The following is a 20020-nucleotide window of genomic DNA, read 5'->3' as shown; positions in this document are numbered from 1 at the left end:
CACTACACCAGCAGATTCTAGTCAACACCACTCAACTAGGTAGGGGAAACTAGCTGATGAAATCAGCTGGTTTAGTAACATGGTTGGAGCAAATACACGGTTTGGACATTTACTTTCTGGACCTGGTTTTTACACCTCAGAGATTGTGATTGATATTGAATCTATATTGTAATCAACATTAATATTGGAGGATTTGTTTGGTCTTCTGCACCACAGTAGTAGCAGACTGTTGACAGCTATGCGGTCAGCTGACAGGTCACATTTATCACATGACCACCAGGGGATCCAGTCAGTGAGCATTGGGTGGGGGTCAGAGGTCAGGACCTAAGGACTTTGGTTTCTGTTCGGTGTCATTACTGCTGGTGAATCATGGCAATTAACATACAAACACGAAAGGTCAGTCATGTTATCTTTTAATTTGTCAACATATATATATATATATACAAAAAAAAAGATGGGCGTGTAGTAACCCAAGTTCCACAGCACTAAGGTGTCTGTGTATTTACTGCCCTGCCACCCCAGACAGCTGGTCCCGGATCCGTCCAAGTCCATCCAACATGGTCTCCAAAGTCTCCTTGGTCAACTCCATTGTCACTGATGACAGAGAGTCTGAGTCGTCCATCTAAGAGTAAACGGCAGCAGTTTAACAAAGCTCCATAATACCCAACAGTGTCCCCATACCTTCTTAATTTCTACTATTAAGTATTCCTTTAAGTTTTTGAGTTAAAATGTGACCCTGAAACGTTTCAAACTGCTTAATATGTTTTTTTTAACACCCCTCTGAGGTCTGAGGTACACCAAAATTTAGCCAAAATGTTTAACGCCTCCAATACCAGATATCATCTACTGGTGCTTGAAGAAACCTTTAATGTCTACAGCTGAAGAGCTCCTGGTGGTTCTCGTGTTCCTGGATACTGGAGGTTATTGGTGTGAGTAGCTCGGGGGCCGAGTCACTGCACTTTTGTCGTTTTTCTTACTTGATAAGGGAGTTACCAGTAACCAAAGTACATATTAAGTTTTCACAGCCCTTTATATGTAAACTGGAGTCTTAAAATCCTTGTAAAACGTCACAGGATTATTTAGGAAATTAACCTTCTGCTACTCAGTGGTTGACACCTTTAATCATCCATCCATCCATTATCCAAACCAATTATCCTGCTCTCAGGATCGCGGGGATGCTGGAGCCTATCCCAGCAGTCATTGGGCGGCAGGCAGGGAGACACCCTGGACAGGCCGCCAGACCACACACACACACACACACACACACACACACACACACACACACACACACACACACACACACACACATATTCACACCTAGGGACAATTTAGTACGGTTGATTCACCTGATTTACGTGTCTTTGGACTGCGGGAGGAAACCCACGCAAACACGGGGAGAACATGCAAACTCCACACAGAACAGGACCCGGGACGACCCCCAAGGTTGGACTACCCAGGGGCTTGAACCCAGGACCTTCTTGCTGTGAGGCGACCGCGCTAACCACTGCACCACCACGCCGCCCACCTTTAATCATAAATATATTTATGCCCTTTAATCATAAATATGTTATTTTGTCTAACATGATTATTGTAAGGGTTATTAAACAGTTCTACAGAGAGGCCATGGTGTTGTATTGTTCTACACAAGCACAATGGTAATATAGCGAAGGTCTCTTGAAATGGCCCGAATACACAGACACTTATGTTGCACTTGCATTCCTAAGAAATAGTCAAAGTCTTATAATAACTTATATTGAGAGATCATGGTGTTATTATAGAGTGCTATACATATGGTGCCAGTGTCATATTTCTCTATATGGATAGTGTAAATACTGTAGTGTTATAGTCTTCTTTTAGAGGTTTATGAAGGACATGGGCCTGCACCTACTGTTAGCTGTACCAGGCAGGTTGGGACAGCCATGCGACTGATGGAGTCGGAGGCCGTCATCATATCAACCCTCCAGTCCAACTCCTTCAACTGAGGGAGAGAGACTACGAATAAAACAAAAGTGAGTGTGAAACAAATGCGTGCACACAATAGTATTTAGAGTGAATGTGAACCTACTTACTTTGACTACTCAGAGCATCAGTTCTCCACGCTGGACTGTAAAATAAAAATCCATCTGTGAGTTGAAGAAGTATGACTCAGTCACTGAAGCCTGCATTTACATTTAGTAAATTTTCAGGAGTGCTTAGCCAAGCAGTGAAGGTGGATCACCAACAGTGACTCAAGTAGTAGTAGTATGGTGTTTGTTCTCAATACAGTCCTCAGGTACCATTCACATGGCTGGTTTTCTGACAGGTAGTTCATTACATTTACTTGTTCCAGGTCTAAATCCTCCCTGGTTGGAGGCTGGAGTAACGGGTGACTGTGAAGAACCACCTGGTAGAATAGAAAACCAGCATTACTGCTAGTGCCTTGAGGACTGGATTGAGAACCACTGCAGTAGGGGATTACAATCGGTGATCTACCTATTATGCTCTTACACTGATTGCACTTGACACTGCGTGCACTCTCAGCTATGTGGTTCCTTTTCAGTGCTCTAAAATAGCTACAGATTGCCACAAAAAAAATCTGCTAATTGTTGACTCTAACTCACTTCTGAGTGTCTGCTAAAATAGAAGCAACATGAGATCCGAGTCTCAGTCCAAGATCACCATCATAACAAGCAACCAGTGGTGGTGGCGGCGGAGGTAATCTGTACCCTGTAGAACCAACCTGTGTTCAAGCAGGATTTTGGTGAGGAGATTCTTCAGGCTGCTGTGAAAGGACTCGGGGAACAGAGCTAGGATCTGCTCTGGTGTGTTGAGATTGTGGAACAGGATGTAGTGGGACAGGGTGTGAAGAGCCAGGATAAGCTGGAGAAGAAGGACCCAGCTCGTCGTCATCATCATCATCATCATCATTAAAAAGCCTTAACTACAGGACTGATCTGCTACTGCTGGGGCACAATACTGCCTTCCCCATTAGCGGAACACACACACACACACACACACACACACACACACACACACACACACACACACACACACACACACACACACACACACACACACACACACACACCTGTTTTGCCTCTGTAGCGGAAATGGCCAGAGTTCCGGCTGTGTTCTCCGCAAGCCGTCGTGATGGCGGGGCGGCTGACCGGTGACTCTGAGCACACAGCTCCCGCACAGCGTCCTTCGACGGAGCCTCCAGCGACAGATGTGGAGGAGATGTACACGTTTTAATCACCGTTAGGAGGAGGCGTCAGACCATTCAAGATAACACAGTTGCTAATAATGACGACGGTTAAGTCGCCCGATTTTCCTCTTCACAAACATGAGCTGGATGGCGCTGAATTACTACTTGACAGAGAAACGGCAGCTTAAAAAGTCCATGACTGAACGGTAAATGACAACAGACAGCCATGCGTAAAAGAAATACAATGTTTTTTTTTAGCTGACGAGCCACATGTTGAAAACAGGTTGAATAGGTCAAACAATACCTTCAGAAGAAGTTGCAAGGAGGAAAAATGTTCATTGGAAACAGCCGCAGCCATGTTGGCACGTGATTTACGCTCTTATCACGTGACAGCTCATGGGAGTCGGAGTCTTGCCTCGTCTAAAGCGTAACAAGAGCGCTATAATGCATTCTGCTGCACGTTATATAGCGACGGTATCCGGCTACATACTGACACACATGCTCTATAGGCAACAAAACCCTCAGACAGGTTACCGAAACACCGCAGAACGGACACACGTTACGGAGGTAACGACAGATCTTGCACACTTAACACAACCAGGGTCATGGTGCTGTACAGGGACCACACTCCCTAACAAAAAAGTAGTTTATTCAAGTGTGCTATTAGTATACTTATTGTAAACTAAATATCAGTGGGTATACTTTCAGTTTACCTCTTAAGTAAATATCAGAGATATGCTAAACAATATTATACTTAAGTATACTTACAAGTATACTACTAGTACATGAACTTCATTTGAACTTTACTTGAGGTTTACTTAAGTTTACTTAGTAAAATAGACTTCAAGTATACTATTTTTTTGTAAGGGAATCTCATAAACAATGACGGATGTGCACCAAACAACACATGCAGTTGACTGCAGTGTGCAAAATACTTCTTATATAGTAGAGACTGTAGACACTGACATTTTACATATAAACTATAAACTTTACAACCAAATTGCTATACGGTACACTATACATACATACATACATACATACATACATACATACATACATACATACATACATACATACATACATACATATCGCTCTACTGAAAATATCAATCAAGATGGCTGACTATACATATTGTGCTACAGACTATAGTCTATAGTCTGTAGCACAATCAAATCAATCAATTTAGACAGCTGACTACAAAAAATAGACTATACATATTCAAATTGGACAGTAGATTAAACATATGACTCTACAGACTGTAGACTATACATATGAGTCAGTATAGACAGTAGTCAAGTCCAGTTTATTTGCATAGCCCAATATCGCAAATTACTAATTTGCCTCAGGGGGCTTTACAGCATTACACCATGCTGTCCTTAGACCCTGGCAGGAGTCTACACATATCACTCTATTGGGCAGTAGTGCCGTTGCCATTATGTAGTTCTTATGAATTAAACACCAGCTATAAATATGAGTTTTTAATTTCCCTTTCTGATCAGCCTACTTTCTGATGGGAGTGAATAAAAGTCAGAGTGTGTAATTGTTTATTTTGTGTGCATTTCTACTTTGTACTTGTTTATTTTGCACCAAATAATAAGTTACCCCCCCCCCCCGGGCTAGGTTTGACATCATAAGCTTACACTTGGAGGGCAAGTTCCCCATGTTTTATGTATACACTGTAAAACAGCAGACCAACACACGTGGGCCGTGGACACAGGCTTCTGTGTCCACGGCCCACCGTCCTCTTCAGTTCACACACTCCTTCCTGTCTGTGTGCCCTGCTGAAACAGTCACACACACTCACATGTCTAATATACACACACACACACACACACACACACACACACACACACACACACACACACACACACACACACGCACACACACATCATTTTGATATTACGATGTATCTGGTAGTCCATGCCAGAGAAGTAATAGCCTCTGTGGAAAAGCTGTACCGATGAGCAGAGCCGGAGATAAACCGGAGGTCTCCTAGGAATGGCCACAACACCTCTGAGTAAGAGAACAATCAAGTTGTTATATACTATGTCTTTTTACATTTTGTTTGTTTATGTATCTATCCATTTCTGCCAGTTTTTTTGTTGCTCATTTTATGGAATGATAAGATTGTCTGCTTTTATAGATAGTTTACAATTTTCTAAACTCAGCGGTAAGTAGTCGTTGTTGTTGTTGTTGCTGTTGTTGTTGGCAGGCTTCGTGCTAATAAGTTCATGTACAGTTTTTAGCACAATTGTATCCTGTTCTGTGAAGCACTTGGTAACCTTGTTTAGAAAAGTGCTATATAAAGTTTATTATTATTATTGTTATTATATTGTAGATCTACGGTGATGACAGCTTTACCATTGTAGTACTCTAAAAATGGCAAAGAAGGCTTTGTGCTCATTTATAGTATTTCAGGGGGAACTCTTGCTCGGTCCCATACCCACCAAGTTTCACGCTGGTGTGTCAAACTGACAGGTAAACACAGAATGGCAGCCTCTGGCCAAGAGACACCGGTGCCACCCCAGAATAACTATGCTGCTCTCTGTCCATAACTATTATTATTATTACTAATATGCCGCTCCATCACTTTCAGACAACAAGCCTCCATAATGCAAAGACCAAGCAAAACATGTCTTCTATAGCAGGGTTTATGTTCCGTGTTAGATCAATACACCATGATTTATTTTATTTTCTTCTTGTGTGGCATAAAGACTATCCATCGATGGCCTTCATCTGTAAAAAGTAATATCAGTACAGGTCTTAATAGTATGTTATGTATAATTCAAAGAGCCATCGACTTAAACAGATCACAGACCACGTTTGGGTCCAGTTCCGTCCAGTTAAACTTCACGCAGCTATCCGCTGATCTATTCGCCGACTACCTCATGAATATTCACGAGATCAACCATTCACCACCATTCAGCGGCGGAGGGGCGGGGGTGTGACTGCGTCTGCAGCAGAAGCGACGGTACAACAAGGTGGGATGAAATATAAGTTTATACTTTCACGTCTAAGTTTAAGAGAGGGGACGCGGCTGGGGGAAAGTTGTCTTTTAGGATGAGTTCATTTAGAAAATACAGTTGTTCTTCGGCTCGGGCGCTTCACTGTAAGAGTGAATGAGGGAGCTTCCAGTTGCACTTGAGCTGCTTTTCCCCATCGGTTTGGTCGCCCCAAGGACTACACTTTCTCTGGCAGAAGAAGGACAGCGGTCGGAAGTGACTTTGCAGAGGGGTAAGTTCATTCATCCCTCGGTTTGTGTCTTGCCAGGATGTATGAGATGTAGACGTGTGTGTTGCAGACGTCTTCCGAAGGGACTTGTGAGTCCGCTAGTTGTTGCACGCTGCCTGCGCGTCTCAGCACCTCTGCCGGTTTGCAGCGGCAGAAGTTGAGTCAGTCTGTTAAGAATGAACACTTTTCGGTGGTTTCAGACTTGGCATTTAAACACACCGTGATACGATCTCCACCTGCCAGTAACACGACTCAGCACGTCCCCCTCAGAGCAGCGGCTGGAGGTGTCGTAGCTGGTCGGGTTGAGGAGACGTCTGGGACGCCTGGTTGATGGAAAGTCTAACGAGTCCGGGTAAAGAACGTGGCTGCTACTTTATTCAGGGGGGCCCGTCCTCTGCCAGACTGATTCAACACGTCCCCTTCAATGGAAGAGGACAAGTGGCAGTAAACTGTAAAGACCTCCACCTCTCTCTCCCTCCCCCCCTCTCTCTCCCTCTCTCTCTCTCCCTCCCCCCCCCCCTCTCTCTCTCTCCCCCCCCCCCTCTCTCTCTCTCTGCCCCCCCTCCATCTCTCTGGCCCCTGCCCATAATTGCATTAACCTCACTGAGTAGTTTCTCATGACAAGGGGCTTCTTTTATCGGATTACACTTTGCTGCCTAAACAACACACAAACTAATAAGCTCCACCGACGCAGGGCTCATACACAGCATAATTTAGGGGTTCAGTCCAAACCCACAAAGGAGAACGGTGAAGAATCAGGATCTGCAAAGTCGTCTTCTTCCACACATATGACCAGTTATTGTTGCTGAACAGCCAGGGGCAGCGGAGCTATCATCTATCATCTATCAGCTGATCTGTGTGATAAGACCTCCAAGTAAGGCTACCAAGTGAGAAGAGGCTCGTTTCGGCCTGGTTAAAAGAAGCTAGATGTAATTTCTACTTCCGTCATAGTGATACCAACAAAAACTACAAATCAAAATAGACTATACAAGCCAACTCAAATGGCACATTTGCCAATTATGAATGCCTTCAGGACATCAGTTTACAGGCAGTCTTTGGGGGTCAGGACATCATGGGCCTTCAAACAACAGTAGACAGACTCCGTTGACCGGCTCTTGTTTATTAGAAAGCAGACTTGTGGGAACTCACTAACACTCAGCAAATGCAACTAAATTTACCAGTTACACACTCCTGGGCCTCCGAGAAGCTGAAGCATTTACACAAGTAAATCTGCAGTTCAGCACTGTTGCATCTGATGACAGCATGTTTCTCTGGTGGGTAGGTGGGTGCATGTCACAGTCCAGGTCTACCAGGTGGCCGATTGGCTCTCCGTGGCGCCGGTGCATGTCCCACAATTCCTTGCTGTGATGTTAAGACCAAAAGCACATTGGACGCTCCCGTGGAGGGCGCGCACACAAACATGCCATTGTTTCTTTTCCTGTGGCGTGCCAAAGCAAGAGGAGGTCACTAAATACTGATTTAGTGTTGCCTGGCAACCCTCAGTGGAGCGTGTATGGCGCTGCAATAGGGGACCCGGGGGGGGGGGGGTTATGTTTTATTTGCTCCAGTGTTCTCTCTATTTCATTTTTTTTAATATTCTCTACCTCTTTGTCTGTTTTTCCCTCAAGCTCCATCTCACTCTCTCACACAACAATGTGCGCGCGCATGCGCACAGGGTACACGGGGAGGGGGCGCTTGATCAGATGACTGAAACTGACTCTAGTGTGATTTCAGAACGTGCCAGGGAGTGCACGTCAGTGCGTGGGAATGGGACCGTGTGTGTGCGCGTATGTGTGCACGTCACTGCAGCATTCAAATTTGGGGGTGTTTGTCCCACCTCATTATGCTTATGCCCCCATCCCCCAACCCACATCGAACGACCGGGACCTCACTCCTACCTAAAACGACCATGGGCGGTCAAAATGACCGCCGGTTTTTAAACTCTATATTCTGTCAAGATAAATACCCAATTGAGATATTAATGCATTGCCTATGTTAGTATGTCTGTTAGGAAACGACTGACACCAAATTTAAAATTTTAACAACTATAATACTACTTTTAAACATTTTAAACTTCAGAGAGACATGGTCGAAAACAACTTGAATAGCAAAATTGAAAAAGTGAAAATATTACCTGAAAAACAAAACGGGAAACACATATTGCTACTCTACCAAACGGAACAAGGCCTATAAAACGTGAAATGTAAAAAAAAAAAAGAAAAGAAATATTGAAACAGTCCCAAACAATGACCAGAACTTAAAAACTACTAGAACGACCGTGGGCCGTCAAAATGACCGCCCACGATTTTAAACTCTATATCGATTAATACTCAGTTGAGATATTAATGCATTGCATATGTTAGTGTGTCTGTTAGGAAACGACTGACACCAAAATTGACATTTTAACAACTTTAATGCTATCTTTCAAACAATTTAAAATGGCCGCTGTCCTACTACTACTACTACTACTACTTTCGGCTGCTCCCGTTAGGGGTCGCCACAGCGGATCATCCATTTCCATTTCTTCCTGTCTTCTGCGTCTTCCTCTGTCACACCAGCCACCTGCATGTCCTCCCTCACCACATCCATAAACCTCCTCTTTGGCCTTCCTCTTCTCCTCTTCCCTGGCAGCTCCATATTCAGCATCCTTCTCCCAATATACTCAGCATCTCTCCTCCACTCATGTCCAAACCATCTCAATCTTGCCTCTCTTGCTTTGTCTCCAAACCGTCCAACTTGAGCGGTCCCTCTAATATAATCGTTCCTAACCCTGTCCTTCTTCGTTACTCCCAGTGAAAATCTTAGCATCTTCAACTCTGCCACCTCCAGCCCCGCCTCCTGTCTTTTTGTCAGTGTCACTGTCTCCAAACCATATAACATAGCTGGTCTCACAACCATCTTGTAAACTTTCCCTTTAACTCTTGCTGGTACCCTTCTGTTGCAACTCACTCCTGACACTCTTCTCCACCCACTCCAACCTGCCTGCACTCTCTTTTTCACCTCTCTACTGCACTCCCCGTTACTTTGGACAGTTGACCCCAAGTATTTAAACTCAAATGCCTTTGTCACCTCCACTCCTTGCATCCTGACCATTCCACTGTCCTCTCTCTCATTCACGCATAGGTATTTCGTCTTGCTCCTACTGACTTTCATTCCTCTTCTCTCCAGTGCATACCTCCACCTCTCCAGGCTCTCCTCAACCTGCACCCTACTCTCGCTACAGATCACAATGTCATCCGCGAACATCATCGTCCATGGAGACTCCTGCCTGATCAACCTGTCCATCACCATTGCAAACAAGAAAGGGCTAAGAGCCGATCCTTGATGTAATCCCACCTCCACCTTGAACCCATCTGTCATTCCAACCGCACACCTCACCATTGTCACACTTCCCTCATACGTATCCTGCACCACTCCTACATACTTCTCTGCAACTCCTGACTTCCTCATACAATACCACACGTCCTCTCTCGGCACTCCGTCATAAGCTTTCTCTAAATCTACAAAGACACAATGCAACTCTTTCTGGCCTTCTCTATACTTCTCATACAACATTCTCAAAGCAAACATCGCATCTGTGGTGCTCTTTCGTGGCATGAAGCCATACTGCTACTCGCTGATCATCACCTCTCCTCTTAACCTAGCTTCTATTACTCTTTCTCATATCTTCATGCTGTGGCTGATCAACTTTATACCTCTGTAGTTGCTACAGTTCTGCACATCGCCCTTGTTCTTGAAAATCGGTACCAGTATGCTTCTTCTCCACTCCTCAGGCATCCTCTCACTTTCCAGGATTGTGTTAAACAATCTAGTTAAAAACTCCACTGCCATCTCTCCTAAACATCTCCATGCCTCCACAGGTATGTCATCAGGACCAACTGCCTTTCCACTCTTCATCCTCTTCATAGCTGCCCTCACTTCCTCCTTGTTAATCCACTGAACTTCCTGATTCACTATCCCTACATCATCCAACCTTCTCTCTCTCTCATTTTCTTCATTCATCAGCCCCTCAAAGTATTCCTTCCACCTTCTTAGCCCACTCTCCTCGCTTGTCAGCACATTTCCATCTCTATCCTTGATCGCCCTAACTTGCTGCACATCCTTTGCAGCTTGGTCCCTCTGTCTAGCCAATCGGTACAAGTCCTTTTCTCCTTCCTTAGTGTCTAACCTGTCATACAACTCACCATACGCCTTTTCCTTTGCCTTTGCCACCTCTCTCTTTGCTTTACGCTGCATCGCCTTGTACTCCTGTCTACTTTCTTCATCTCTCTTACTATCCCACTTCTTCTTTGCCAACCTTTTCCTCTGTATAATTTGCTGTACTTCCTCATTCCACCACCAAGTCTCCTTGTCTTCCTTCCTCTGTCCTGATGACACACCAAGTACCTTCCTAGCTGTCTTCCTCACTATTTCTGCAGTGGTTGTCCAGCCATCTGGCAACTCTTCACTACCACCCAGTGCCTGTCTTAACTCCTGCCTGAACCCCACACAACAGTCTTCCTTCTTCAACTTCCACCACTTGATCTTCGGCTGTGTCTTCACTCGCTTCCTCTTCTTGGTCTCCAAGTCATCCTACAGACCACCATCCGATGCTGCCTAGCTACGTTCTCCCCTGTCACCACCTTGCAGTCTCCAATCCCTTTTAGATCGCACCTTCTACATAAGATATAGTCCACCTGTGTGCACTTTCCTCCACTCTTGTATGTCACCCTGTGTTCCTCCCTCTTCTTGAAACATGTATTCACCACAGCCATTTCCATCCTTTTCGCAAAATCGACCACCATCTGTCCTTCCACATTTCTCTTCTTGACTCCATACCTTCCCATCACCTCCTCATCACCTCTGCTCCCTTCACCAACATGTCCATTGAAGTCCGCTCCAATCACCACTCTCTCCTCCTTGGGTACCCTCTCCACCATGTCGTCCAACTCACTCCAGAATTCTTCTTTTTCATCCATCTCACACCCAACTTGCGGGGCATATGCGCTGATAACATTCAGCAATAAACCTTCAATTTCCAGCTTCATACTCATCACTCTGTCTGACACTCTCTTCACCTCCAGCACGCTCTTGACATACTCTTCCTTCAGAATTACCCCTACCCCATTACTCCTCCCATTCACACCATGGTAGAAGAGTTTGAACCCACCTCCGATACTCCTGGCCTTACTCCCCTTCCACCTGGTCTCTTGCACACACAGTATGCCTACCTTTCTTCTTCCCATCATGTCAGCCAGCTCTCTCCCTTTACCAGTCATAGTGCCAACATTCAAAGTTCCAACTCTCACCTCCACATGCCTACCCTTCCTCCTCTCTAGCTGCCTCTGGACATGCTTTCCCCCTCTCCTTCTCCTTCGCCCAACAGTAGCATAGTTTCCACCGACACCCTGCTGGTTAACAGTACCGGTGGCGGTCGTTGGTAACCCGGGCCTCGACCGATCCAATATGTAAGTCTTATTTATGATCCGCATATTTGATTTGGCAAAGATTTTACGCCGGATGCCCTTCCTGACGCAACCCTCCCCATTTGTCCGGGCTTGGGACCGGCACTAAGGATGCACTGGCTTGTGCATCCTCAGTGGCTGGGTTAAAATGGCCGCTGTCCAATGCCTGTAAATATTGCAACGCGTCGGTGGTAGTCATGGTGGGTCTGTAACAGCGTCTGTAAGCAGACATGTTGGCAATAATCAAAAATTAAGTTTCGACTATTTCTCTTCACTGGAGAACGCTAGTGTGCTTTAGCACAGCGCAATGAACTTCGCGAAGGAAATTATGCGACCAAACACGTCATAAACAGGCATGACGCGCACGATGACGCGCAATGTACACGCGGTCATTTTGACAGGTCATGGCCGTTTTAGGTAGAGCTTATCATAACTTTTTTTGGTGCAATTTATCTAAAACTCATTTTAATGCCACTATATGCAATTTTAGGAGCTTTCAGGGGGCGGCAGGTCTGTATCCCCCCCCCCCCCCACAACGTTATTAAACTTTGAAAATCAAAAACGGTCAAAATGACCGCCTTTCTCGTTCTAGTCTGTTCTATACCAGACTTACCATACCATACCAGACTATACCAGACACAAATGAGAGCTTCAATCCTACTAACAGAGCAGCCATTCTTTCAAGCTCCTCTAATGAAGTGAACATCACGACCATGATAAAAGTCTGTAAATATTTCTAATTCACTTCCTGTATTGATTAGTGTTACTGTGAGTTGACCATCACATACACACTTTGCTTGCTTTTGCTTAAGGTTGTCCGTCGGGTCCGATGATGACAATCCTGCCTCTGTCACTTGTGAGTCTTCTTATGGTTGTAAAGCCCAATCCGTGATCCACACTGTCTGCCACAGACAGAACAGGTGAAATCACTGGCTGGGGGTGTAGGTGTGGTACTGGCTTCATGTCTCTTCAGACGTCTCCTGGTCCGTCAATCACCGCGGTCCTTCTTGAGCTTTTGCACCCCTTGTTGACAGAGCTGCCGCCAGATGGAGCGTTGGGCAGCAGTGTCCTCCAGCTGGCTCAGGTTCAGGCCGCACTTTTTTATGATGGTCTTCAGTTGGTCTTTGTACCGTTTTTCTGGCCCCCTGCCAAGCGGCGGCCAAGATGTAGCTGGCCATACAGCACTTTACGTGGTAAGCGCGCCTTTGGCATCCTGATGACGTGACCGAGCAATCGAAGTTGGTGCTGGGTGACAGTAGCCTCCATGCTGAGGCAGTTGGTCTTGCAGAGTATTTCAGTATGGGGCACTCGGTCACGCCAAGTTATTCTCAGGATGCATTGTAGGCATCTGATGTGGAAGGCCTCAAGCATCGTGAGGTGGCGGCTGTGCAGGGTCCATGCCTCACAGCTGTAGAGGAGAGTCGTGATGACAAGTGCCAAGTAGACAGATATTTTGGTGTGGAGGTTGAGGTATTTGTTTTGAAAGACCCTTCTCCTAAGTCTGCCAAAAGAGGATGACGCTTGTTTAATCCGGTTTTGTATCTCCCTGTCGTTGCTGCAGTCGTCAGAGAGGAACCTGCCCAGGTATTTGAAGGATTCCACTGTTGCAAGTGTTTTGTCGAAGATGGCGAAGGTTGGTAAATGAGATGGAGATGCCCACTGGCATACTACTTAAGTCTTTGCCACATTTATGGAGAGCCCCAGCCTACCATATGCCCTTGCAGCAGCTGCAAGGGTAGCTTGTAGTGCCTCGGATGTGTGGGCCACAACTGCACAATCATCTGCATACTGTAACTCGATGATGTGCTCAGATGTCATTTTTGTGACCGCTTGGAGCCTACGGATGTTAAATGGGTTTCCATCTAGTCTGAAGTCCACAGTAACCCCACTGTCCTTCCTGATTTCCTTGCGGAGCAGCAATGTCACACACAGGAGGAATATGTTAAAGAGAACTGGAGCAAGGATGCACCCCTGACGTACCCTGGTGCACACCCTGAAGGGCTCGGATTCCTGGCCTCCAATGGTCACACGTGCCATCATTCCCAGATTGAAATCTTTGAAGGATGTTGACAAACTTTCGTGGGAAGCCAAACTTCAGGAGGATGTTCCATAGGATGTCCCTGTTGACTGTGTCGAAAGCCTTTGACAGGTCGATGAAGGCTATGAAGAGGTGCTGATGTTGCTCCCTACACTTCTCCTGGAGTTGCCGTGCTGTGAACAGTACTCCTATTCCTCCTGAACCCACACTGTGACTCAGGCAACAGCTCCTCTGAGATGTTTTTTACCAGCCTGTGTAGCATGAGTTTGGCCAGGACTTTTCCAGCAACAGTCAGTAGTGAAATGCCACGGCTGTTACCACAGAGGGACTTGTCTCCTTTGCCTTTATATATGGAGATGATATTAGCATCCCTCCACTGCTGAGGGAGAGTTCCATTCTTCCATACGTGTGAGATGAACAGGAAAAGTTTACAGGTGCAGAGTTAGCCTCCCTGTTAAAAAATCTCTGCAGGGATACTGTCAGGGCCAGGGGTCTTGTTATTTTTCAGCGACCTAACTGCACAATGAACCTCTTCAAAGGTTGGTGGAAGGTCAAGGTCTTGGATGGTGGGGCGGACAGGTAGTTCATCTAAGATCGAGGGATCTGTTGGGGAGGGCTGGTTCAAAAGAGTCTCAAAATGTTCTCCCCATCTTTTTGTGATGAGTTTCTGGTCCTTTATGAGGGTGGTACCATCATCAGACTTCAGGGAGGAGACAGAGCAGTTTCTTGGGCCGTAGATGGTTTTCACTGCATCATAAAAGTTGGGCATATCATTTCTATCGGCATGGGTTTGTATTTCATTTGCCTTCGATATCCACCACTCATTCTGCAGGGCACGCAATTTTGACTGCACCTCTCTCCTGGGTGCTTGCCATTGTTGCCGGAGTGTAGCTGCTGTGGGATTGTTGAGGACAGCACTGTGTGCTTTATGCATGCCTTTGAGTATGGTAGTTATTGTGCCTGTGTTGTCATTGAACCAGCCCTGGTGCTTTCTGCTCTTGTAACCAATGGATTGGGATGCTGCCTTGTAGAGTCTGGAGCTCACAGAAGACCATTTCCTATCAATGGAATCATCTGTGCTCAAGAGAAGCTCAATGTCTTCCAGGTTTTCAGCCAGAGAGAGGCGGAGATTGTTCTGGACCTCAGCCTTTTCTAGCCGGGTACAGTCAAGCCTCTTCTTTCCTGACCTTTGGAGATGAACAGCCTCCACCTGGAGCCTGGTCATGATGAGCCAATGATCTGTCCAGCACTCAGCAACTCTCATTGCACGAGTGAGTAAGACGTCTTTTATATCAGCGTGTCTCACAATGATGTAGTCCAAGAGGTGCCAATGTTTGGAGCGTGGGTGCATCCAGGATGTTTTGTGCTTATTCTTTAATTGGAAGAGGGTGTTTGTGATGGTCAAGCCATGCTCAGCACAGAGGCTTAGCAGGCGCAGTCCATTTGCATTGACTTTCCCAATGCCATGCCCACCAATGACACCACTCCACACCTTGTTGTCTTTCCCCACTCTGGCATTGAAATCGCCCAGCATGAAGATCTTGTCCTCCTTGGGTATACGACGGAGAGCCTCATCTAGTGACTGGTAGAAGCAGTCCTTTACATCGTCCTCTGATGGTAGTGTTGGTGCATAGGCACCTAGGAGGGTGGCATAGCGTTTCTTGGCCAGAGGGATCCTGAGCGACATGAGCCTTTCACTTATGCCAATCGGTGTTTCAGTGAGTCTTGGTAGGTGGCTGTTTTTTATTGCAAATCCCACACCATGCTGATGTTGTCCTCCTGCAGGGTATCCCTTCCAGAAGAAGGTGTAGGTGTCCTCTTTCAGGGAGCCTTCATCCAGGAACCTGGTTTCGCTAAGTGCAGCGATGTCAATATTGTAGCGGTTGAGTTCCGCTGCAATGAGTGCAGTCCTTCGCTGAGGTCTTTCGGCATTAATGTCCATCAGAGTTCTTATGGTCCATGTTACCAGTTTAAAAGGAATTATTTTCTTTCTTTTATTTCGACCGGAGAGTGGAATGTCCCGATAGGTGCAGTAGCCTATCCAGGATGTTTTGAGTGGGCAATGTTTAGGCCACCTTTTCTAGGCCCCTCCCCAGTTGGGGTGAGCAGTGTGGCTCCTAATAGGGCTGCTCAGGCACACAGGAGTCTGCCAAGAGCAGCTGCCACTCAAACCCAGCTGCTGGCAACCATGAATAGCCTTGTGCCGCTGGTGTCCAGGGGTCTGATTAGGAGCTCCCAGTGCATTTGTACCTGCTCCCATCACCAGACACCCCATCGCCGCCAGACTTTGATCCATATTCTGGTTGCTGGTCTCACCGAGGCAGAGGTGGATACCTGCTTAAAGAGATTATTTAGAGTGCCACTGGGGGTGTGCATGTCCCAGCAGCCCTTCTGCACTGTGAGAGGGTGGGATCCGGTGGCAAGGGGGTCCCAAGCCGACCAGCACTCTTCCACAGCTGCAGGAGGCTGCCGGAGCTCCAGTCTGTCAGAGGGCCGCCTATCGTGCGCCGTCATGCACGTTGCTTTTCTCTCAGGGTGTGCTCCCCTAGCCTTTGTCATCCTAGACTTACCCACAAGGCAGTGGGACAGTGGTTGGTCAATGCCAGGGTGTATCCACTTCAAATGGGCCTGCGCATTAGATCTCTGGGGACCACTGTAGCTCCGAGATCCCCTACAGTTTAGCCAGGGACCGCAAGGTACCCAGTTACCGTGTGTGACCATGAGGAGGCACTGCAGAAGTCTTGGCGGTAGAGAGGCTATGTACCGGCAGGGGAGACTTACGCACTCGGCTCCTCTTTTCACCCCCACAAAGGAGGGCTAGCTGGCGGCAGTAGCTGAAAGCAGAAAGTAGCAAGCAGAAGCAGCATGCACTAACTACAAGCACTACTACCCCAGTGCTATTGCACTGACGCATCACACACGCCCTGTACAACACACACACACACACACACACACACACACACACACACACACACACACACACACACACACACACACACACACACACACACACAGTCATAAGGCTAACTGGGGGATCCAATGACTGAGGCCCATTAGGCAATCCCTCTTAGCTACTTCCCATCAGCATCAGCACAAGCTCATCTTCATGTAGCACAGAGTCAAAGCATCTGCTAATTCAAACTGTGTGGTACAGTGCTGCAAGCCTCTCATCACAGCTCAGCAGTGTGCGCTGTAAACAACAGCGAGGTTTGGGTGTTTGGGTCAGTGCAGTGAAACAGGAAGCTTGTGGTTGAGAGGAAGTAGATGTTATTGCCTCTACCAAACAAAGCAGATAGTGTCTTTAAATGAGTCAGACTTCTCTCTAGGTGTTAAGTTTGATTCCCCTGCTCTCGCTTTTCTTCAGCGAGATGTTTTCAGCCAATGAGGGATCCTCATTGCTCCTGTTGTCACAGACAATTGTTAGACTGCACGTGCCTTCTGTGGGCATGGTTGTTCATTCTGAAACTCTCAAAACAGCTCTTACCCTCATCTCCATCCTCTCAGAGCTGTCGAGATAGAGCACAGAAAGAGAGAGAGAGAGAGGCCAATTCAGTTCAAGCTTCAGTTAAAAGTATTTCCTTTTCTCCACAGCAGCCAGGCTGCAGAATGGGATCGTTCAGACGGCCCAGGCCTCGTTTTATGAGCTCTCCGGTTCTGTCGGACCTGGCCCGGTTCCACGCCAGTTCCCCGGCTCTGCAGCTCTCCAACGCCAGCGTCTGGAACAGGTGGGAGGGGCAGAGAGTTTGACACACAGACAAAAAGTTTTACTGCAGTTTTGTTCTCATTGAATACGAGAATTTTGATCCATGTAAACTCAACTTCCTCCATCTAATTTCTTTTTCAGTGATGTCAAAATGCTTAAAACTGTTGGTGGGCCACAATGAGATACCAATGCTTTGATTTGGTCAGTTTGAATAACAGGACTTTATTGTCATGGACAGTTATGCAAAGATCAGAGATTCTCCACAGCATCCTGACCTAGCTGAAACTGCAACATCATCCTAGGATAATGGAACTGTATCTATTGTATTGTACTGTGTTGTATGGTATTGTGTCTGTACTGTGACTTGTATTTATTGTGCAGCCATGCTCACATTACATTACACTGCAATCACTTAGCTAAATCTCTTACCTAGAAAGACTCACAGCAAGACTGGCACTAGACTAACACTTATTTACACCAGTGGCTTTCAAACTGTGGGTCGTAACTGACAAGTGGGCCACAACAGGGGTCCGGGTGGGTCATGGGATGTCCACAATAAACATTTTGTAGGTGTCCGGGTAGCGTAGCGGTCTATTCCATTGCCTTCCAACACGGGGATCGCCGGTTCGAATCCCCGTGTTACCCCCGGCTTGGTCGGGTGTCTCTACAGACACAATTGGCCGTGTCTGCGGGTGGGAAGCCGGATGTGGGTATGTGTCCTGCTCACTGCACTAGCGCCTCCTCTGATTGGTCAGGGCGCCTGTTCGGTGGGGAGGGGGAACTGGGGGGAGTGCGATAATTGGCCGTATACAACTGAAGACTAGAAATGGTAATCCTGCATTAACGAACAACAGGGGGTTGTTAAATAACTCGCCTACCAGCAAACAGGTGAAAAGTTTCAAGTTGTACATATCAAGTTACGTCCACAACTATGAGGATGAGGAGACTCACCCTCATAATTACAAGAAGTTTCAAGTACAACTTGAAACTTTTCACCCCTTTGCTGGGTGCAGGTGACCGTTTGTTGACAATTCTGTGCATTTTGTTGACATCTATCCATGGTAAATCTTGCAGGCATCGCGAAAAATATACCATTGTCAATAGCACACGCCAACAAACCGGAAAGTGGTATGACCGCTGCAGTACAAACCAGAGGTCAGTGGACTACAGTGACGCACAGAGCCGTCTGGCCGTGTCTGCAGGTGGGAAGCCGGATGTGGGTATGTGTCCTGGTCACTGTAGTAGCGCCTCCTCTGGTCGGCCGGGGCGCCTGTTCGTGGCGTGTGGGGAGGGGGGGGACTGGGGGGAATAGCGTGATCCTCCCACGTGCTACGTCCCCCTGGTGAAACTCCTCACTGTCAGGTGAAAAGAAGCGGCTGGCGACTCCACATGTATCGGAGGAGACATGTGGTAGTCTGCAGCACTCCCCCGATCAGCAGAGGGGGTGGAGCAGCAACCGGGACGGCTCAGAAGAGTGGGTTAATTGGCTGGATACAATTGGGGAGAAAAAGGGGGGGGGGTCTAAAAAAGAAACCTGCAGCGTGGATGGCAATAGACAAAACAACTGCTGTTGGACAGCTGAATAGTGCAGACAATGTGGCACACCCCAAAATGATCATTTCTTTAGGAAAAGGTTAAACGAGCACCAGTTTCTCTTCTAGCCCTGCCTTGTTTCACATACATACAGTTTTGCCCTTTCATACCCCTTCATGCATGTGTGTGTGTGCGTGTGTATTTAAGGATTTAACGTGTTATGAGTGAAAACATCCATACAGGGATAAACGGTCTGCACAGTCTATGCTGCACTCCCATTCTGTGCTTGTTGACACATTAACGTTCTGATCCGCCGAGCATCTTTATCTTGTGTCAATAAACAGCCTTTGGGAGTGTGACATGTGGTGTGCAGACTCTGTTTCACACAATACATGTTTTGTTTGTCTGCCCTGCATCCGCCCATATTACTTGTATTTGCATGTGCCATCAAGCTATGGTGATATGTATGAAAATGATGAGGTGTCTGTGCGTTCTGCACCTCAAGAGGAGTAAGGCTGTGTTCAGGGCGAGGGGTGTGAGGAAGGGTTAGGCTCATAATAAGATTAGACTGGGCAAATCAGATCAGATCAGCCCAGGATTAACGTCTGTTAACGGTCCAGGTAAGGACCAAGGCTGGGCCTTTATGTACAGGTTAGGGGTAAAACGTGTAATAGCTGCCGTTAAAAATGAGGTTCTGCAGCAGACTCACCATTTGTGTGTGTGTGTGTGTGTGTGTGTGTGTGTGTGTGTGTGTGTGTGTGTGTGTGTGTGTGTGTGTGTGTGTGTGTGTGTGTGTGTGTGTGTGTGTGTGTGTGTGTGTGTGTTTGCCTGTATAGGTGACCCGGTTTATATCAAGGTTTATTGCTTAGAATCAGAATCAGAATACT

General features: G+C 46.7%; 2 protein-coding genes across 4 annotated transcripts in view; one reads left to right on the top strand and one right to left on the bottom strand.

The window, feature by feature from the left end:
- Positions 1 to 397: 397 nt before the first annotated feature.
- On the bottom strand, positions 398 to 3551 carry commd9 (COMM domain containing 9). Of its 2 annotated transcripts, none has more exons than XM_056282221.1 (6): positions 3489 to 3551; positions 3068 to 3193; positions 2720 to 2859; positions 2070 to 2104; positions 1885 to 1992; positions 398 to 622 (listed from the first exon to the last, which is right to left on the bottom strand). In XM_056282221.1, exons 1-6 carry the CDS (start codon positions 3540 to 3542, stop codon positions 486 to 488), a joined length of 600 nt encoding a protein of 199 aa, XP_056138196.1. In that variant the 5' UTR covers positions 3543 to 3551; the 3' UTR covers positions 398 to 485. The 2 variants fall into 2 exon arrangements, with proteins under 2 accessions (XP_056138196.1, XP_056138197.1); XM_056282222.1 differs by having other exon boundaries at positions 1889 to 1992.
- Positions 3552 to 6217: 2666 nt separating this feature from the next.
- The window catches only part of prr5l (proline rich 5 like), a 32451-nt gene continuing 18648 nt past the window's right edge, over positions 6218 to 20020 (top strand). For both annotated transcript variants that reach the window (XM_056281812.1, XM_056281811.1), the window contains exons 1-2: positions 6218 to 6418; positions 17489 to 17622. In XM_056281812.1, the coding sequence (XP_056137787.1) occupies positions 17504 to 17622 (119 nt within the window). In that variant the 5' untranslated portion in view covers positions 6218 to 6418; positions 17489 to 17503. The remainder of the gene's footprint in view (positions 6419 to 17488; positions 17623 to 20020) is intronic.

The sequence above is a fragment of the Lampris incognitus genome, chromosome 6 (assembly GCF_029633865.1).
Source record: "Lampris incognitus isolate fLamInc1 chromosome 6, fLamInc1.hap2, whole genome shotgun sequence".
Classification (NCBI taxonomy): Eukaryota; Metazoa; Chordata; class Actinopteri; order Lampriformes; family Lampridae; genus Lampris; species Lampris incognitus.
The sequence above is the reverse complement of the archived record's forward strand: the minus strand, read 5'-3'. Positions and strand labels throughout refer to the sequence as shown.